This window comes from Rattus norvegicus, chromosome 4 (assembly GCF_021556685.1).
Source record: "Rattus norvegicus strain SHRSP/BbbUtx chromosome 4, alternate assembly SHRSP_T2T, whole genome shotgun sequence".
In the NCBI taxonomy this organism is placed as follows: Eukaryota; Metazoa; Chordata; class Mammalia; order Rodentia; family Muridae; genus Rattus; species Rattus norvegicus.
In genome coordinates, this window is record NC_141537.1 from 116,495,895 (window position 1) to 116,509,288 (window position 13,394).

At 49.1% G+C, this 13,394-nt stretch overlaps 1 protein-coding gene across 2 annotated transcripts in view; it reads right to left on the reverse strand.

Annotated features, from left to right (window-relative positions):
• The window catches only part of Hk2 (hexokinase 2), a 50,451-nt gene that overhangs the window by 16,224 nt on the left and 20,833 nt on the right, over positions 1 to 13,394 (reverse strand). Inside the window, exons 1-6 of one of the 2 annotated variants that reach the window (XM_087656043.1) lie at positions 11,945 to 12,133; positions 6,966 to 7,114; positions 2,594 to 2,713; positions 1,803 to 1,898; positions 1,168 to 1,267; positions 730 to 913 (exon numbers count right to left, since the gene is read on the reverse strand). In XM_087656043.1, coding sequence (XP_087512169.1) covers positions 730 to 913; positions 1,168 to 1,267; positions 1,803 to 1,898; positions 2,594 to 2,713; positions 6,966 to 7,022 — 557 coding nt within the window. In that variant the 5' untranslated portion in view covers positions 7,023 to 7,114; positions 11,945 to 12,133. 2 annotated transcript variants of the gene reach the window in all.

Genomic DNA, 13,394 nt, shown 5'->3' on the forward strand with positions numbered 1-13,394 from the left:
GTGTGATTGAAGAGAAGCCCTGGGACTCTGAATAAGCAGCAATTAAAAAAAAAGTCAACACTGGGCAGCGTATCTTTAATCCCAGCACTTAGGAAGAAGCAGAAGCACGTGAGTCTCTGTGCGTTTGAATCTGGGTTTCATCTACATAGTCAGCTCCAGGCCACCATAAACTAAACAGTGAGACCCTGTCTCAAACCCAACAAAACACCAAATCAAGGCCAGGTTTGTAGCTCAGTTGGTAGTGTTTGCCTGGGTTCAATTCCCGTCATCAGATAATATCAGCTGCTGCAATCTTGGCGTCCAGGCATCAATGGGCCGAAAGCCATGAAACAGTGCCTTCTTTTAAGAGCCTCATCTTGCCAGACAGTGGTGGCACATACCTTTAATCCCAGTACTTGGGAGGCAGAGGCAGCAGATCTCTGAGTTCGAGGCCAGTTTGGTCTACAGAGTTAAGTTCCAGAACATCCAGGACTACACAGAGAGCTGCTGACCAAGACTCTGTATTGGGGAAGAACCCAAGCAAAAATGTGACCATCTTGATGGGCGGTGTGGTTTATCTGCTTCTCTCTCCTTTCAGCCCCGTTGCAGTCTTATGATCATGACCAGTCCCACAACTAGTGAGTGTGCCTCCACAACCCGTCGGGGAGAATGCGAAGGAAGCCCTTGCTGTGGCAGTCCCCCACACCCCACACCCCACACCCCACCCACCCACAGAAGGATGCCACTTACAGCTGCTTCCCAGGGTTCAGCGAGCCCATGTCGATCTCTCGGTCAAACTCGGTTCGGATGTCATTGAGTGTACCGTCGTCCCCAAAGGCTCCCCACTCCATGTTGATGCACATGCGCCCCTCATCTCCCTCCACCATGTCAATATGACGCATTTCCTCCATGTAGCAGGCGTTGCTGCCAGTGCCTGGCCAGTGGAAGAAACCAGTCAGTGCCTACACGTGCTCTTGTCTTACCCGCCTCCCTCTTCACCACTTTAGAAGTCTTCCCAGAGGCCGTGAGGAATCACAGCAGCCTCCGGGGACAGCACAACACCAAGCCAGGCCTCTTTCTTGTACAGCTGCTTAACTCCATAAGTCCTGGCTTGGCACCACACACAGTAGGAGGAGAAAATACCCCAGCTAACGATCAGCTCACTGGTCCTCACACCAGCTCACTCACCCACAATGAGACCAATCTCGCAGTTCTGATCATCATAGCCACAAGTCATCATGGTCCCAACTGTGTCATTCACCACGGCCACAATGTCAATGTCAAAGTCCTGCAGGGGATCAAAGAGCCTTCATCATTACAAGGGGAAGACGGGTGTGAAGAGAGGGACATATCGAGACGCTCACGAGACGCACCGGGCATGTATGTCACTAACCCAACCCATGGCCACACATAGATAGAGGTGGGGATCACCCAACTCCCCATCTACCCATTATTCTCCATTTGTCTTCACCATTTTCCAAGACCAATTCCAGACAGCAGCAGCAAGGATTGAGTTCATCATCTTGTTGCCTTCTCCCCCTCACACACAACCACGACCTAGCCCGCCACCTCCTGCTCCATTCCCCGATCATATCAGTCAAGACAACATCCCTACTTGACAATGGGAATCCTGAGGTTAAGGACCAAAGGGTGTTTCTTGCACCAGGGCCAAAGTTACTATTTGATCACATACAAAACTCACAGGCCAACATGGCCGGGGTGCTGAATCCCTATCCTCGAGCTCTTCGAAACCATGTCCTGTTAAGTCCACAGACAGACAGATTTCACAGCCTGTGGGCCCTGAGCTCCCACCCTTTACTCACCCCTCTGCGCTGGATAGCCTTCCGGATCAGGTCCACCACATCTCTGCCTTCCACGCCACTGGACTTGAACCCCTTAGTCCACGAGACCAAAAAACTCTAGAAGGCAAAAAAAAGGAAAAGAAATTACCTCCCACAACTGCAACAGCAACATTCCAGCAAGTCCTTAGCAGATCCCACGTGGATCAGAGGTCCTCGACCTCAGCCCTAAAGTCATGGTTACATTTGTACATCGTCTCCTGACCAACCCAGGAAGCTCCCCGAAACACCATGACAGGAAAGTGTATACATGAATTCCTTGCCCAAGAAGTAGAAAGAAGTATTAAATATATAATATAGCCTGTATTTCTGACCCTCCTGCCTCTACCTCCTGAGGGCTGGGATTTCAGTAGATACTAGTGTGGCCAGTCTATGCTGTGCTGGGGATGGCACCCAAGGCTCTCTGTGTGTGCCAGGCCAGCACTCTTACCATCAAGCACATCCCCAGCTCCTCGGTATCTTCCCTTCACCCAGGGGTCTTTCTCATAGCACTTTAGATTGAAGGGGATCGATCTTAATTCCTCATTCCTGCTAACCTGGGCAGGGTACCACAGAGTACGTGGGGGAGGGGCTCAGAACACCCCTGACTGTATTTCATCACCACCCTCCACACCTACACATAACACATGCAAACAGCTTCCCAGAAGGACAGAAGTCTCAGTTCCGAAAGCTCATATGCAAAACCCGACATCACCACTGCCACCGCAGGAGGCTGAGGGAGTCCCCTTCCAAGAAAGCATCTCAGCCCGTCATACCTCATCCAGTTTTGTCTGGTGGCAGGGGAACGAGAAGGTGAAACCCAGAGGGAGCTTCTTCTCTTTGATTTGTAGCTTGTCCATGAAGTTGGCCAGGCATTCGGCAATGTGGTCAAACAGCTAAGGACACAAGCGGGAGGGTGAGGAGGAGGCAGGATTACAGGAGACAGACTCAGGGGGATGGTTTCTATCCATAGCCAACTTGACAGACCTAACATGGCCTAGAAGGCAAACCTCTATAGCATGCCTGTCTGTGTGGAAGTGGGAAGATCTCCCCAAATATCAGTGGCAGCCTTCCACCACAGGCTGGAGTCCTGGATTAATTAAAAAGGAGTTAATTGAGCTGAGCACCTGTATCTATCCATCTCTCTGCTTCCCAACTGTGGACACAAGTATGACCAGCACCTCAGACTCCTGCTGCTGAGTTCGCTTCCTACGGAGACAGACTATAGCTTTCAGCCGTGAGCCAAAATAAACGCCTCCTTTCTGAGGTTACTTTTGTTACAGCAGCAAATAGCATATAAAAATGAGCTGGTAGAACTTACGTCACCATCTGCTCTCCTGTGAAAAGGAAATGACATCTGGACTGTCACTCAAAATGACCTCTTGGGGGGTTGGGGATTTAGCTCAGCGGTAGAGCGCTTACCTAGGAAGCGCAAGGCCCTGGGTTCGGTCCCCAGCTGGGGGGGGGGGGGGGGGGATGACCTCTTGGCTCAGTCATGCAATGTGTACAAACGCATAATGCTAATTAGTGCCCATTAGATGGAATCTTCCACTTAAGCCTTTTAAATTAATCTCCATCAAAAGAGCCCCATAAGGCAGAGGAAGAAGTGGTTATCACAACGTCCACACGCATCAGAGAACAGAGCATCCTCTGCTGGTCACCATGTTAGTCCAGCTCATTCCTCCAGAACAGAATGCCCATCTCACTCCCAGGAAGTTCTCTGCCACCCCTGACTCTTGATGGGGAGTGACAGGATTCGTTCCCTTGGCGCCCTAGGAACTAACTCAACCAGAATAAGCAACCTTTTTTAATTTTTCCTCTGTAAAAGGGAAAAAAATTCCCTGAAGGCAATTCAAAGAAATTATTTATTTATTGGTTGTGTGTGTGTGTGTGTGTGCGCGTTTTTTTTTCTTTTTTCTTTTTTTCGGAGCTGGGGATCGAACCCAGGGCCTTGTGCTTGCTAGGCAAGCTCTCTACCACTGAGCTAAATCCCCAACCCGTGTGAGCACTCTTGAGCGCACCTATGTGTGCCTGTATGTGCGTGCAGTCACGCTCGCGCCCATGGAGAACTGGAGTTGCCAGTTCTTCAGTGTTGAGCGTCGCTCCATCTGGGCCCTGGGACACAAACTCTTGTCCCCTAATGAAACAGTGATCTTGAAGTCATCTCCACAGTCTTGAAAGTAAAAGACAGGACAATGGCTGCAGGAGCCACACAGCCTCCCCGACTCACAGAGAGATAAGTATAACTTACTCAAGCTTCTAGTCAAGCCAGAGCCCTCCAACTGAGCAGTTCCCCCTTCACCGACTCTGCATCCCCGAAGAGAAGCTTAGCTCTCCAGATGTTGAGGCAGAGGGCGGGGCACAGGAGAGTAAGCAGAGGCTGGAGAGAATGCAGAGTCCAAGGAAAGAGAGGGCCAAGTGGCCAGATGGAAAAGCCAACAAGGAAGGAGAGGGGAATGGAAGACAACAAACGTGTTCCTTCCCAGAAAGGAGCGACGGGCCAGCGACGTGGCTCAGAGGGTTGGCATTTGGTGCCCAGCATACAGCCTGAGTTTAATTCCTAGAGAGAAAACTGACTGCTCCATGCTGTCCTGAAGCCTTCACACATCCCTCAAGGAGACCCAGCAAAGTCTTCTCTGGAATCCTGAAGCAGATCAACAGTAAGGGATGGGGCTAAGAGGCCCACCGGCCCCTTGATGTCTAGGGCCGTAAGCAGGTGGTGGAGTCAGGAAGGAAGGCAGCCTAATGTAGGAGGAGAAGGCGGCGGCGCTCGCCGAGCTCCCACGTGGATCCTGTCCATCTGTCTCATCCCAAGCAAGGTCACCCACAGTGGATGCTGAACTTTGAACCTCCAGTCCAAGGCAAGAGCACAGACAGAACAGGGCTGTCACCATGAGGGCCATCAGTGGAAAAGTTTTAATAATACAAATGGGGCTTCCGGAGAGCAGCAAGCTCTGCTCATGCTGAAACAAACTCGGGCATATTAATCCATTCACAGCACACCACTCCCAACGTTTGTTAGCTTTCCTTTTTCTTTCCTTTTTTCCCAGTGCTGAAGACTGAACCCAAAGCCTTACGCGTGGCGTGTGAGCTCTCTGCCACTAAGCCGTATCTTTACAGCCGTTAGGGTGAAAATCTCTATCCAAAGAAAACAAGTCGTAGAAACATCGAGCAGTCACAGGAATTCGGGGACCTTTATCTGGGGTGGCGAGGAAGCAGATATCTTCTCAGTCCTCAGCCCCAACCACTCACTGTTCCTTCCCCACAGCTTTCCCCGCAGAAGGCAAGAAAAAAGTCCCTGCACTCAGGAGGCTGAGACGGAAAAATAGAGAATTTGGGGCCAGCCTAGGCTACCTCTTGAGGGCCTGATATCAAATCAAACTAAACTCACCTGGTGAGCCTACATGCTTTCTAGAAGGAAAGAGACGACTGCTCCCCTGAACTGAGGACCAACCCTCTCTTCCTGCTATCTGAGGACAGGGATGAGATGCTAAAGGAGTCAACACCTTCCTGACATAAAAAGACTCACTCAAAGGGCCTAAGCCTGCTAGCTCCGTGCTCCAAATGTTTCCCTTTCTTTATTGACAGGAGGATCTGCTCACTCCTCTTGTCCTGAGATGCACCTCAAAATCCTCACTAGGGTGTGCCGGGGCCCGGGCCAGCATCTGGAAGCTGAAGAGGAAGGGGTATCATATCAAGGTTGCTCTGAGGCAGAAATCAGTGATCAGAAGACAGGTTTCATTCTGTCAGGTTCACAGCTCTTTAAGGACCTTTGTAAGTTTGAGGTTTGATGATTTAGCTACTGATCTAATAAAATTACATTTAAAAAAATCTATTTCTTTCCCTCTCTAATTAAAATAATTAAACTGGGCTGGTGAGATAACAGCACCAAGCCTGAACCTGTGTGCGAACCCCAGAATCTACATAGTAGACAGAATTGATTCCCACAAATTATACTCTGACCTTTACACACACACACACACACACACACACACACACACACACACACACACACACAGAGTAGCTGAAAAGAAAAGGAATAGAAATGATTTCTTTAATCCTTCTAACTTGGTGGTTTGGATTGTTTTTATTATTAGTTGTCATATTTTAATTATTTCCACAGGTTTGATCTTCATTTGGAAACGAATTCACACTATATATGGCCCAGGCTGGCCTTGAACTCTCAGTCCTCCAGTCGCAGCGTCTCAAATGCAAGTATTACACCTGTGTCAGTCTGAGAGATTAAGGTAAATTTTAACTTCTGGGGTCCTGAATGTTTGAAACAGATCCTCTTTCTAGGTTGACAGACACACAGCACATGTCAACTGGAGTCCCCCCAGCCCGTCAGGCTCTGAAGGGAAAAGCTGCCAGGATCATGGGGTGCCTGGGCCCTTCCCATGTTACATAAGGGGTCTATGGAGACGGAAGACTTGCCCAGCACACTGCAAGTCTCTTCACAACCACAGCCTAACTTCTGGAGTCCCTTCTGGCACTGTCTTATTTGGTTCTCAAATATTTGTCATCTGGGAGCAGGGCCCAGAATGAGACAGAAGCAGTATGGAGAAAAGCCTACCACATTCTCCATGAGGCGGAACAACACCATTGTGGCACAATACAGAGCAGGAAGAAGAAAATCTGAAGAACAAGCGAACTCCCATGGAAAACAGCAGGCCCCGGCACGCCTGCCAGTTGTTGCTCCTCTCTTAGCCCACGATCTAACCAGGACCCTACCATCCCTCTCTACAAACAGACTGGGGTACTGCTGCCTGATAACCACTAGCCCAGAATCATAAAGTGAGATCGTCCCAAAACAGGACCTAATCTTAAGCAAACACCCCACCATTGGGCCTCCACAGGAAAATGCCCACAATCCCAGATACCCAGCCTCCAAAGGAGGCAAGGTGAGCGTCAGGGTCATGCCCAAAGACAAGCAAAGGATCTGCTACCTTCCTTGCTAGCTCAGCTCACAATCAAACCTCCTTCGTCCAGGAGCCACTCAGCTGGTGAGACAAGGTCAGTCAGGCTGTCGAGGTCCATGGGAAACCTTACAGCTGGAACAGTGTGCAGGATGTCCTAGTGACTGTCCTTCTGTGGTGGGGGAAGGGCAGAGTGTCCCCCAGCTCAGTGGCTACAACAGGAAGACTGTACCTGGGTTCCACTGCCCCGCATGATGTCCTCAGGGATGGCGTAGATCTGGTTCTCCATCTCCACTCTCTGGAGGCCATTGTCCGTCACCCTTACTCGGAGCACACGGAAGTTGGTTCCTCCAAGATCCAGAGCCAGGAACTCCCCATGTTCTGTAGACAGACAAAGGAGGGCCACTGTCAATTTGGAAGAAGACAAGATCAAACTGCCTCATGAAAACCAGTTAAGACTTCAGTACCAGTCAGCAGTCATGGGTGAGGGTGGCCAGATGGCTCACTTTTTCTAAATACATTTGGTTCTCTCTCACACAGACTCTCTCTCTTTCTCTCTCTCTCTCTCTCTCTCTCTCTCTCTCTCTCTCTCTCTCTCTCTGTGTGTGTGTGTGTGTGTGTGTGTGTGTGTGTGTGTGTGTGTGTGTGTGTAACCGAGACTTGCCTCCAGAGTCCAGGATTATAGACATGTCCCATCACACCCAGCTTTATGCCTGGCCTCCTCAATAATAAGATATTTTTATTACTACTTTGTAATTCACACCAATGAGACAGTTGAATCATTCAGCCGTCCTACTTAGCCTGTCAATGAACTTAAACTAGAGTTTAGTTTAAGAAGCTCCACCAATCAGATTGGCCTGCAGACTTTAACCTACCGGAAAACTAGCCAATGGGACTGGGAAGCACCATGGCTGCAGGGAGTCACGGAACTGTAAGCAAATAACGAAAGAACGTGCGGAAGAACCCCGAAGCCCACAGGAAGGACAGGATGGCAGGCTTCAGGAGCCTGAAGAGAAAGCAGTGACCGCAGCCTCACCCAGACACCTTCTAGCCTCCTCACCTTCTCCTTAAGAGGGTAGGGTTCATTTCTGGGTAGAGAAGGGACTCACTAGTTAGTGTGATGGTCAACATTGAGACTCTGGTCTGGTTGGGAGGGTCAAAGACATGTCCTGACTAAATAAACTAAAGGATTTCATCTGTGCTCAGGACTTCTGGACCCCTGAGCACCTTGCCCACGCACACCCTGGATAGCCACTTCTTATGAGCTCCCTGAACCCAGTGTCCATGATCTCTTAATGCAAAAGCTTGGGATGGGTATCAACCAACTGAGGGTCCTCGGGACTCACTCCCATACACTTGGTCAGGTGCAGTGCTAGTCTACATAACGTTCATCTGAAACCCACGTATGTTAAGTGTGTGAGAATCCTTGCCTGGCTACTTTTTAGCCTTGAGCCTCTTTTTCCTCAGACACATAGAATTCTGACCTCTGTCCTCTTTAAATAGGAGCATCATACTGCCCAGGACTGTCCTGAGAGAACTGAGCAATGTTCTTGAAATCACCCAGAATTATAGCAAGAACAAGTAAGCACCAGGCTCATGGCAAACACAGTCTCAGACCGGTCTCTCAAATGGCAAAGGAGACAGTAGATACCTTTCCAGGAAAAGCCACTGGAAGCAGACCGGGTGACTTAGCATTCCTCTCGCTGATACAAATTTTCCACTCCCTACTACTGGGTTTCTGAAGGAATCACCACTACTCACCCCAGACGCCTGTTCACTACAGGCCTGTTCACTGCAGGCCTGCTCACTACAGGCCTGTTCACTGCAGGCCTGCTCACTGCAGGCCTGCTCACTAAAGGCCTGCTCACTGCAGGCCTGTTCACTAAAGGCCTGTTCACTAAAGGCCTGTTCACTAAAGGCTTGCTACGGCAACACCAGCTTTGACTCACTGTGGACACCCCCTCTCCGTGGCCTCAGATGACTTTTCTTTTTCTTTTTTTTTTTTTTGGTTCTTTTTTTCGGAGCTGGGGACCGAACCCAGGGCCTTGCGCTTCCTAGGCAAGCGCTCTACCACTGAGCTAAATCCCCAACCCCCTCAGATGACTTTTCTAGACACTCGAGTACCCAACCTTCACTGGCCATGGGGCCTCAGCCAGATTCTAGGAAACGCTATGTGGTGGTTGTCAGGGGGATGAAAGAGAAAAATCAAGGGGGAGCTGCCTCATCAGCACTTTGAGGCCCGGGACACACACGATCCGCTGAATCAGTGACCATGAGAGGACGGAGGTGGCCAGCACTGCCTCTGGCTGGTTATCATCCAAGACCAGCCCAGCTGGACTCGGCCCAGCATGGCTCCATCAGGAATGTGATTCGGCTGTATTTTCTGGTGGACCGAAGGGGACTGTAAATAGTAAGGGTGCTGGTAGGAACTGGGGGACACTCACTAGTCCTTCAGAATATATTCCACCCACACTCACGGCCCCAAGGACTGACCCTCTGAGTTCAGAAGATGAGACGGTGACTCCAGAAATCCTATTAGGACCCCACAAGGCGATGGAGGGATCCTCCTAGGCCCAATCTCTCTATTGCAGATGACCACTCCCCACAGAGCAGGGCTTAGGTGACAGCCTTTACACATGGTGGTCGGGGCTCATGAATTCTGGTTCAGCAGTGGCCTGGGCACCTCAACAGGCTCTCTAGGCATGCGGCCTCACCGCAGAACTCACAGCTTATGGCGCTGACTTGCCAGGGCACTTGCGAGGTTTTGGTGGAATACAGACTAGGTTGCACAGGTATGTACGTGCATAACACACAGTTGTCAGTAAAGTGCCACTGACCTTGTCATCCTTCATTGTCATCATTCCTTGGTCTAAAAGGTCTTCTCCTAACTCTTGCTAGCTGCTCTAAATCGTAGCTCAAAGCCCTACCTCCACTGGGCTCCTTCCAAGACATTCCATAATCCCAGAATAGCATTCACCAGAGCATGTGACAGACTGTGAATGTGAAGGGCAAAAGTATCTGTGGGCAGGGCAGGAGAAAGGTTCTGATGTAAGAAAATCCACCAAGAGCAGGCTTCTTAGCCCAGCGCGGTGATCCTCCCATAATCCCACTGGTTAGGGGGCTGAGACCGGAGTCAGTGCCCCCTACATAGTGATTTTCAGTCCAATGAGAAGGAAGTTTCTTAAATCATACAAGCAGAGTTGAAGACATCTCAGGGGTTAAGAAAGAGCACTACTCTTCCAGAAAATGAGGTGGGTTCCCAGCACCCACATCGGGCAGCTCCCCACCACCTAAAACTCCAGTTCTAAGGGACTCTTCTAGTATCCATGGTTACTGCATTTACACGGTGCACATGCCTACAAGCAGGCAAATATACAAATGAATAATAATAAAAATTAAGCTGGGCTTAGTGGCATATGCCTTAAATCAATCGGAAGGCAAAGGCAGGCAGATCTCGGTGAATTTGAAAACAGCCTGGTCTAAATGGTGAGTTCTGGGGACAGTCAGTTACAGAGAGACCTTACCTCAAAATAATAATTAAAAAAAGTAAAATGAATTTTAAAATAATACACAATAAAATACACTTTTAAAAAGATGTCTAGGGGGGCTGGAGAGATGGCTCAGCGGTGAAGAGCACCCGACTGCTCTTCCAGAGGTCATGAGTTCAATTCCCAGCAACCACATGGTGGCTCACAACCATCTATAAAGAGATCCGATGCCCTCTTCTGGTGTATCTGAAGACAGCTACAGTGTACTTATATATAATAAATAAATAAATCTTAAAAAAAAAAAAAAGATGTCTAGGGGTTGGGGATTTAGCTCAGTGGTAGAACGTTTGCCTAGCAAGCTCAAGGCCCTGGGTTCAGTCCCCAGCTCCGAAAAAAAAGGAAAAAAAAAAAAAAAAAAAAAAAGGATGTCCAAAACTACAGGTAAAGAAAGAACCCAGTAGGCTCAGAGTAGGCTCCTCTAGGTAACCACAGTTGGTATTTGAGGCAACTTACCACCTCCTGTTGAATCAATGGTTCACTCATTAAATAAGATGTTTGCCTAGCAACTGTTAAGGGTTTAGATCACGTCTTCTGACTTTTTGTTAACCATGCTGTTATCACTGGATCCTAACTTTCACTTTTTAAAAAAGTGAAATATATACGAGAACAGATGAGTCAGCTAACTAGGCAAAGGTGACTGCCACCCTGTCTGACAACCTGAGTTCGATTCCTGGAATCCACATGACAGAAGGAAACACTCCCACAAGTTTTCCTTGGATCACCAAATTTGCTCTGACACACACCCACACACACCCACACACACCCACACACACGCCAAACAAATAAATGGAATAAAACATTTAACATATGATGGGAGTGATGTCGCTGCCTTCAATCACAGCGAAGACTCTGACCTGGGCCAGCCAAAGGGTTTCTCTTGAACAATAATAAGTAAGCACTTGAAAGTTGTAAACCCTCAAAGGGGAATTCTTCACTTGCAATGCCAAGAGTGTAAAACCTGGAGGCAACAGCAGCCTGAGCTGGACTGGGGGTCAGGAAGTGATCCTTCTAAAGTTGAGTCATTTGGTTAAGGTCACAAAGGGGTGAGAGAGAGCTAGGGTTTGACGCCAAGGCTTCTGACTCTAAAGCCTGGGCCCCTCCTTCAGGACCACGGCTTCCTCTTTGTGGCTCCAATTCCTGGAAACCACAGAGCAGTGAGAAAGAAAAGCAAAAGCAACCACATCTGTACCAGGAACTCCAGCTTATCGATGGAAACTAGACCATATGGAGTGGAGGGACGGCAGCAAGAGATACCATCCACTCCACTGTAGGGCCTGCTGAAGCTTGCTGATGGGCTGCGTGCACAGGCGCAGAATAAACTGGCACTCTCCTCTAACTCCACCAAGCCTCTGTACCCACCTTACACTTCAGGCCTCTCTAAGATGTTCTTCAGGTAAACACACCCATACACATAAAATAACACATACAAAATAAATCAGAAATACTTCTGCACACAGCTCAGCAAGGGGTGACAGAGAGGGACGGGGTGGCGCCACCCTTCATCAAATCGCCCAACAGGGAAGGGCGAGGCTGCTCGCTCCAGCTTTGTCTCTGCAGACTCACTTCCCACCCCCACACAGCCAGCAGCCCACTTTCAGCTTGACTCTTATCAGATGCTTAAGGTCAGTGAGATAAAGAGTTCCAACTTCTCCTGGGAACTCACCTGTCGCAGGAAAGACAGGGCACTAAGTGGCAGTTAGCCCATCTAAACATGGTAGTCAAAGTCACCTGGAGTAACCTGACACCGGAAATTCATTCATCACTCCTGGGTTGTTTGAAAGCTTCCTCGAGGTGATCTGGTACCTGGTGATGGCTGGTGTGTGTGTGTGTGTGTGTGTGTGTGTGTGTGTGTACACGCACATGCCTTGTTCTCTTTGGTCTTTAAGGTTGAGTGAGGGACAGTGGCCAGTTGAATGTTCCAGGAGGTTCTATTTTCAACCATTAGGTACTTGCCACTAATTAAAATAGATCACCACCTGCTCCTCCCATCAGGCGCTCAGTGCAGTAGGCAGGGCCAGCCCTTTTAAGAAGGCTCTGCAATAAAAAGGTGATTGGCCTTGTATTTCAAAGCCACCTTTCCCGGTCCTCTGAGGTAAGTGTGTCGAGAAATGGAGGTGTCCTCCTGGGTCAGCATGGCTAAGCCCCTACAGCAGATAATTAAACAGATGATTTACAAATGATGGTATCCGGGAACCCCTTCTAAACAAGGGGGCACCCCACAGAGATCCCGAGATTCTAGGCAAGCATAAAGGTGGCCAGGTCTGTCTGGAGCAAGGGCTAGGGGGAAGCTAAGTAACAGCTCACCTCCTGCGCCCTCACCTCTAGTTCTACTTCTCGTTCTGCACCATAAGATTTCCTTCAGTTACAGTGGATATGGCCTTCAGAGGACAACTGTGGGAATGTCTGTCTTTTCCTTTCACCATGAAGCCTCGCTCGGGAAACAGACTCAGCTGGTTGAGCTTGGTGCTTGCATGGACTGGGCCATCTGCCTCGGTTTTGGATTTAAGATGAGGCTGCACTTTCTAGGCCAGGCTGGCCTCAAACTCACGGCAATCCTTCTGCTGCAGCACCTCCTGCCAAAGCCTCAAGTACAGCGATTACTCAGAGTAAACAGTCAAAAAAGCCAGTGACCACCCAGGCCCCCTCGCTTTGCCCATCCACAATGCCTCAGCCTGTGAGACTCCCTGCTCACTGTCAATGCTCTGAGGCACTGAACACTCTTTGTTTCACCGCTGTGAGGAAGGCCAGCGCCTGTCTGTGTTCTCTACTTCTCGGTTTACTACTTCACGTTAGTAAAAAGACTTCACAGTCATCTGTATAAAATGTACGATTAAAACTTATTGTGAAAGTTAAAAACAGAAAACAAAAACAAAACCAGGAGATTATTATAAGTCTCAATGGTTAAGGGCATGCACTGCTCTCTTCCTGGGGACCTGAGTTTGGTTCCCAGCATCCACATTGTCCAGCTCACGACTACCTTTCACTTCAGCTCCATGAATGTGGCACCCTCTAGTGGCCTCCCAGAGCAATGCCCTCATGTGCTCAAACTCCAAGCATATATGTAATTATTTAAAAAAAAAAAAAATTAAATAGAAGGGACGCGAGTAGTGGCA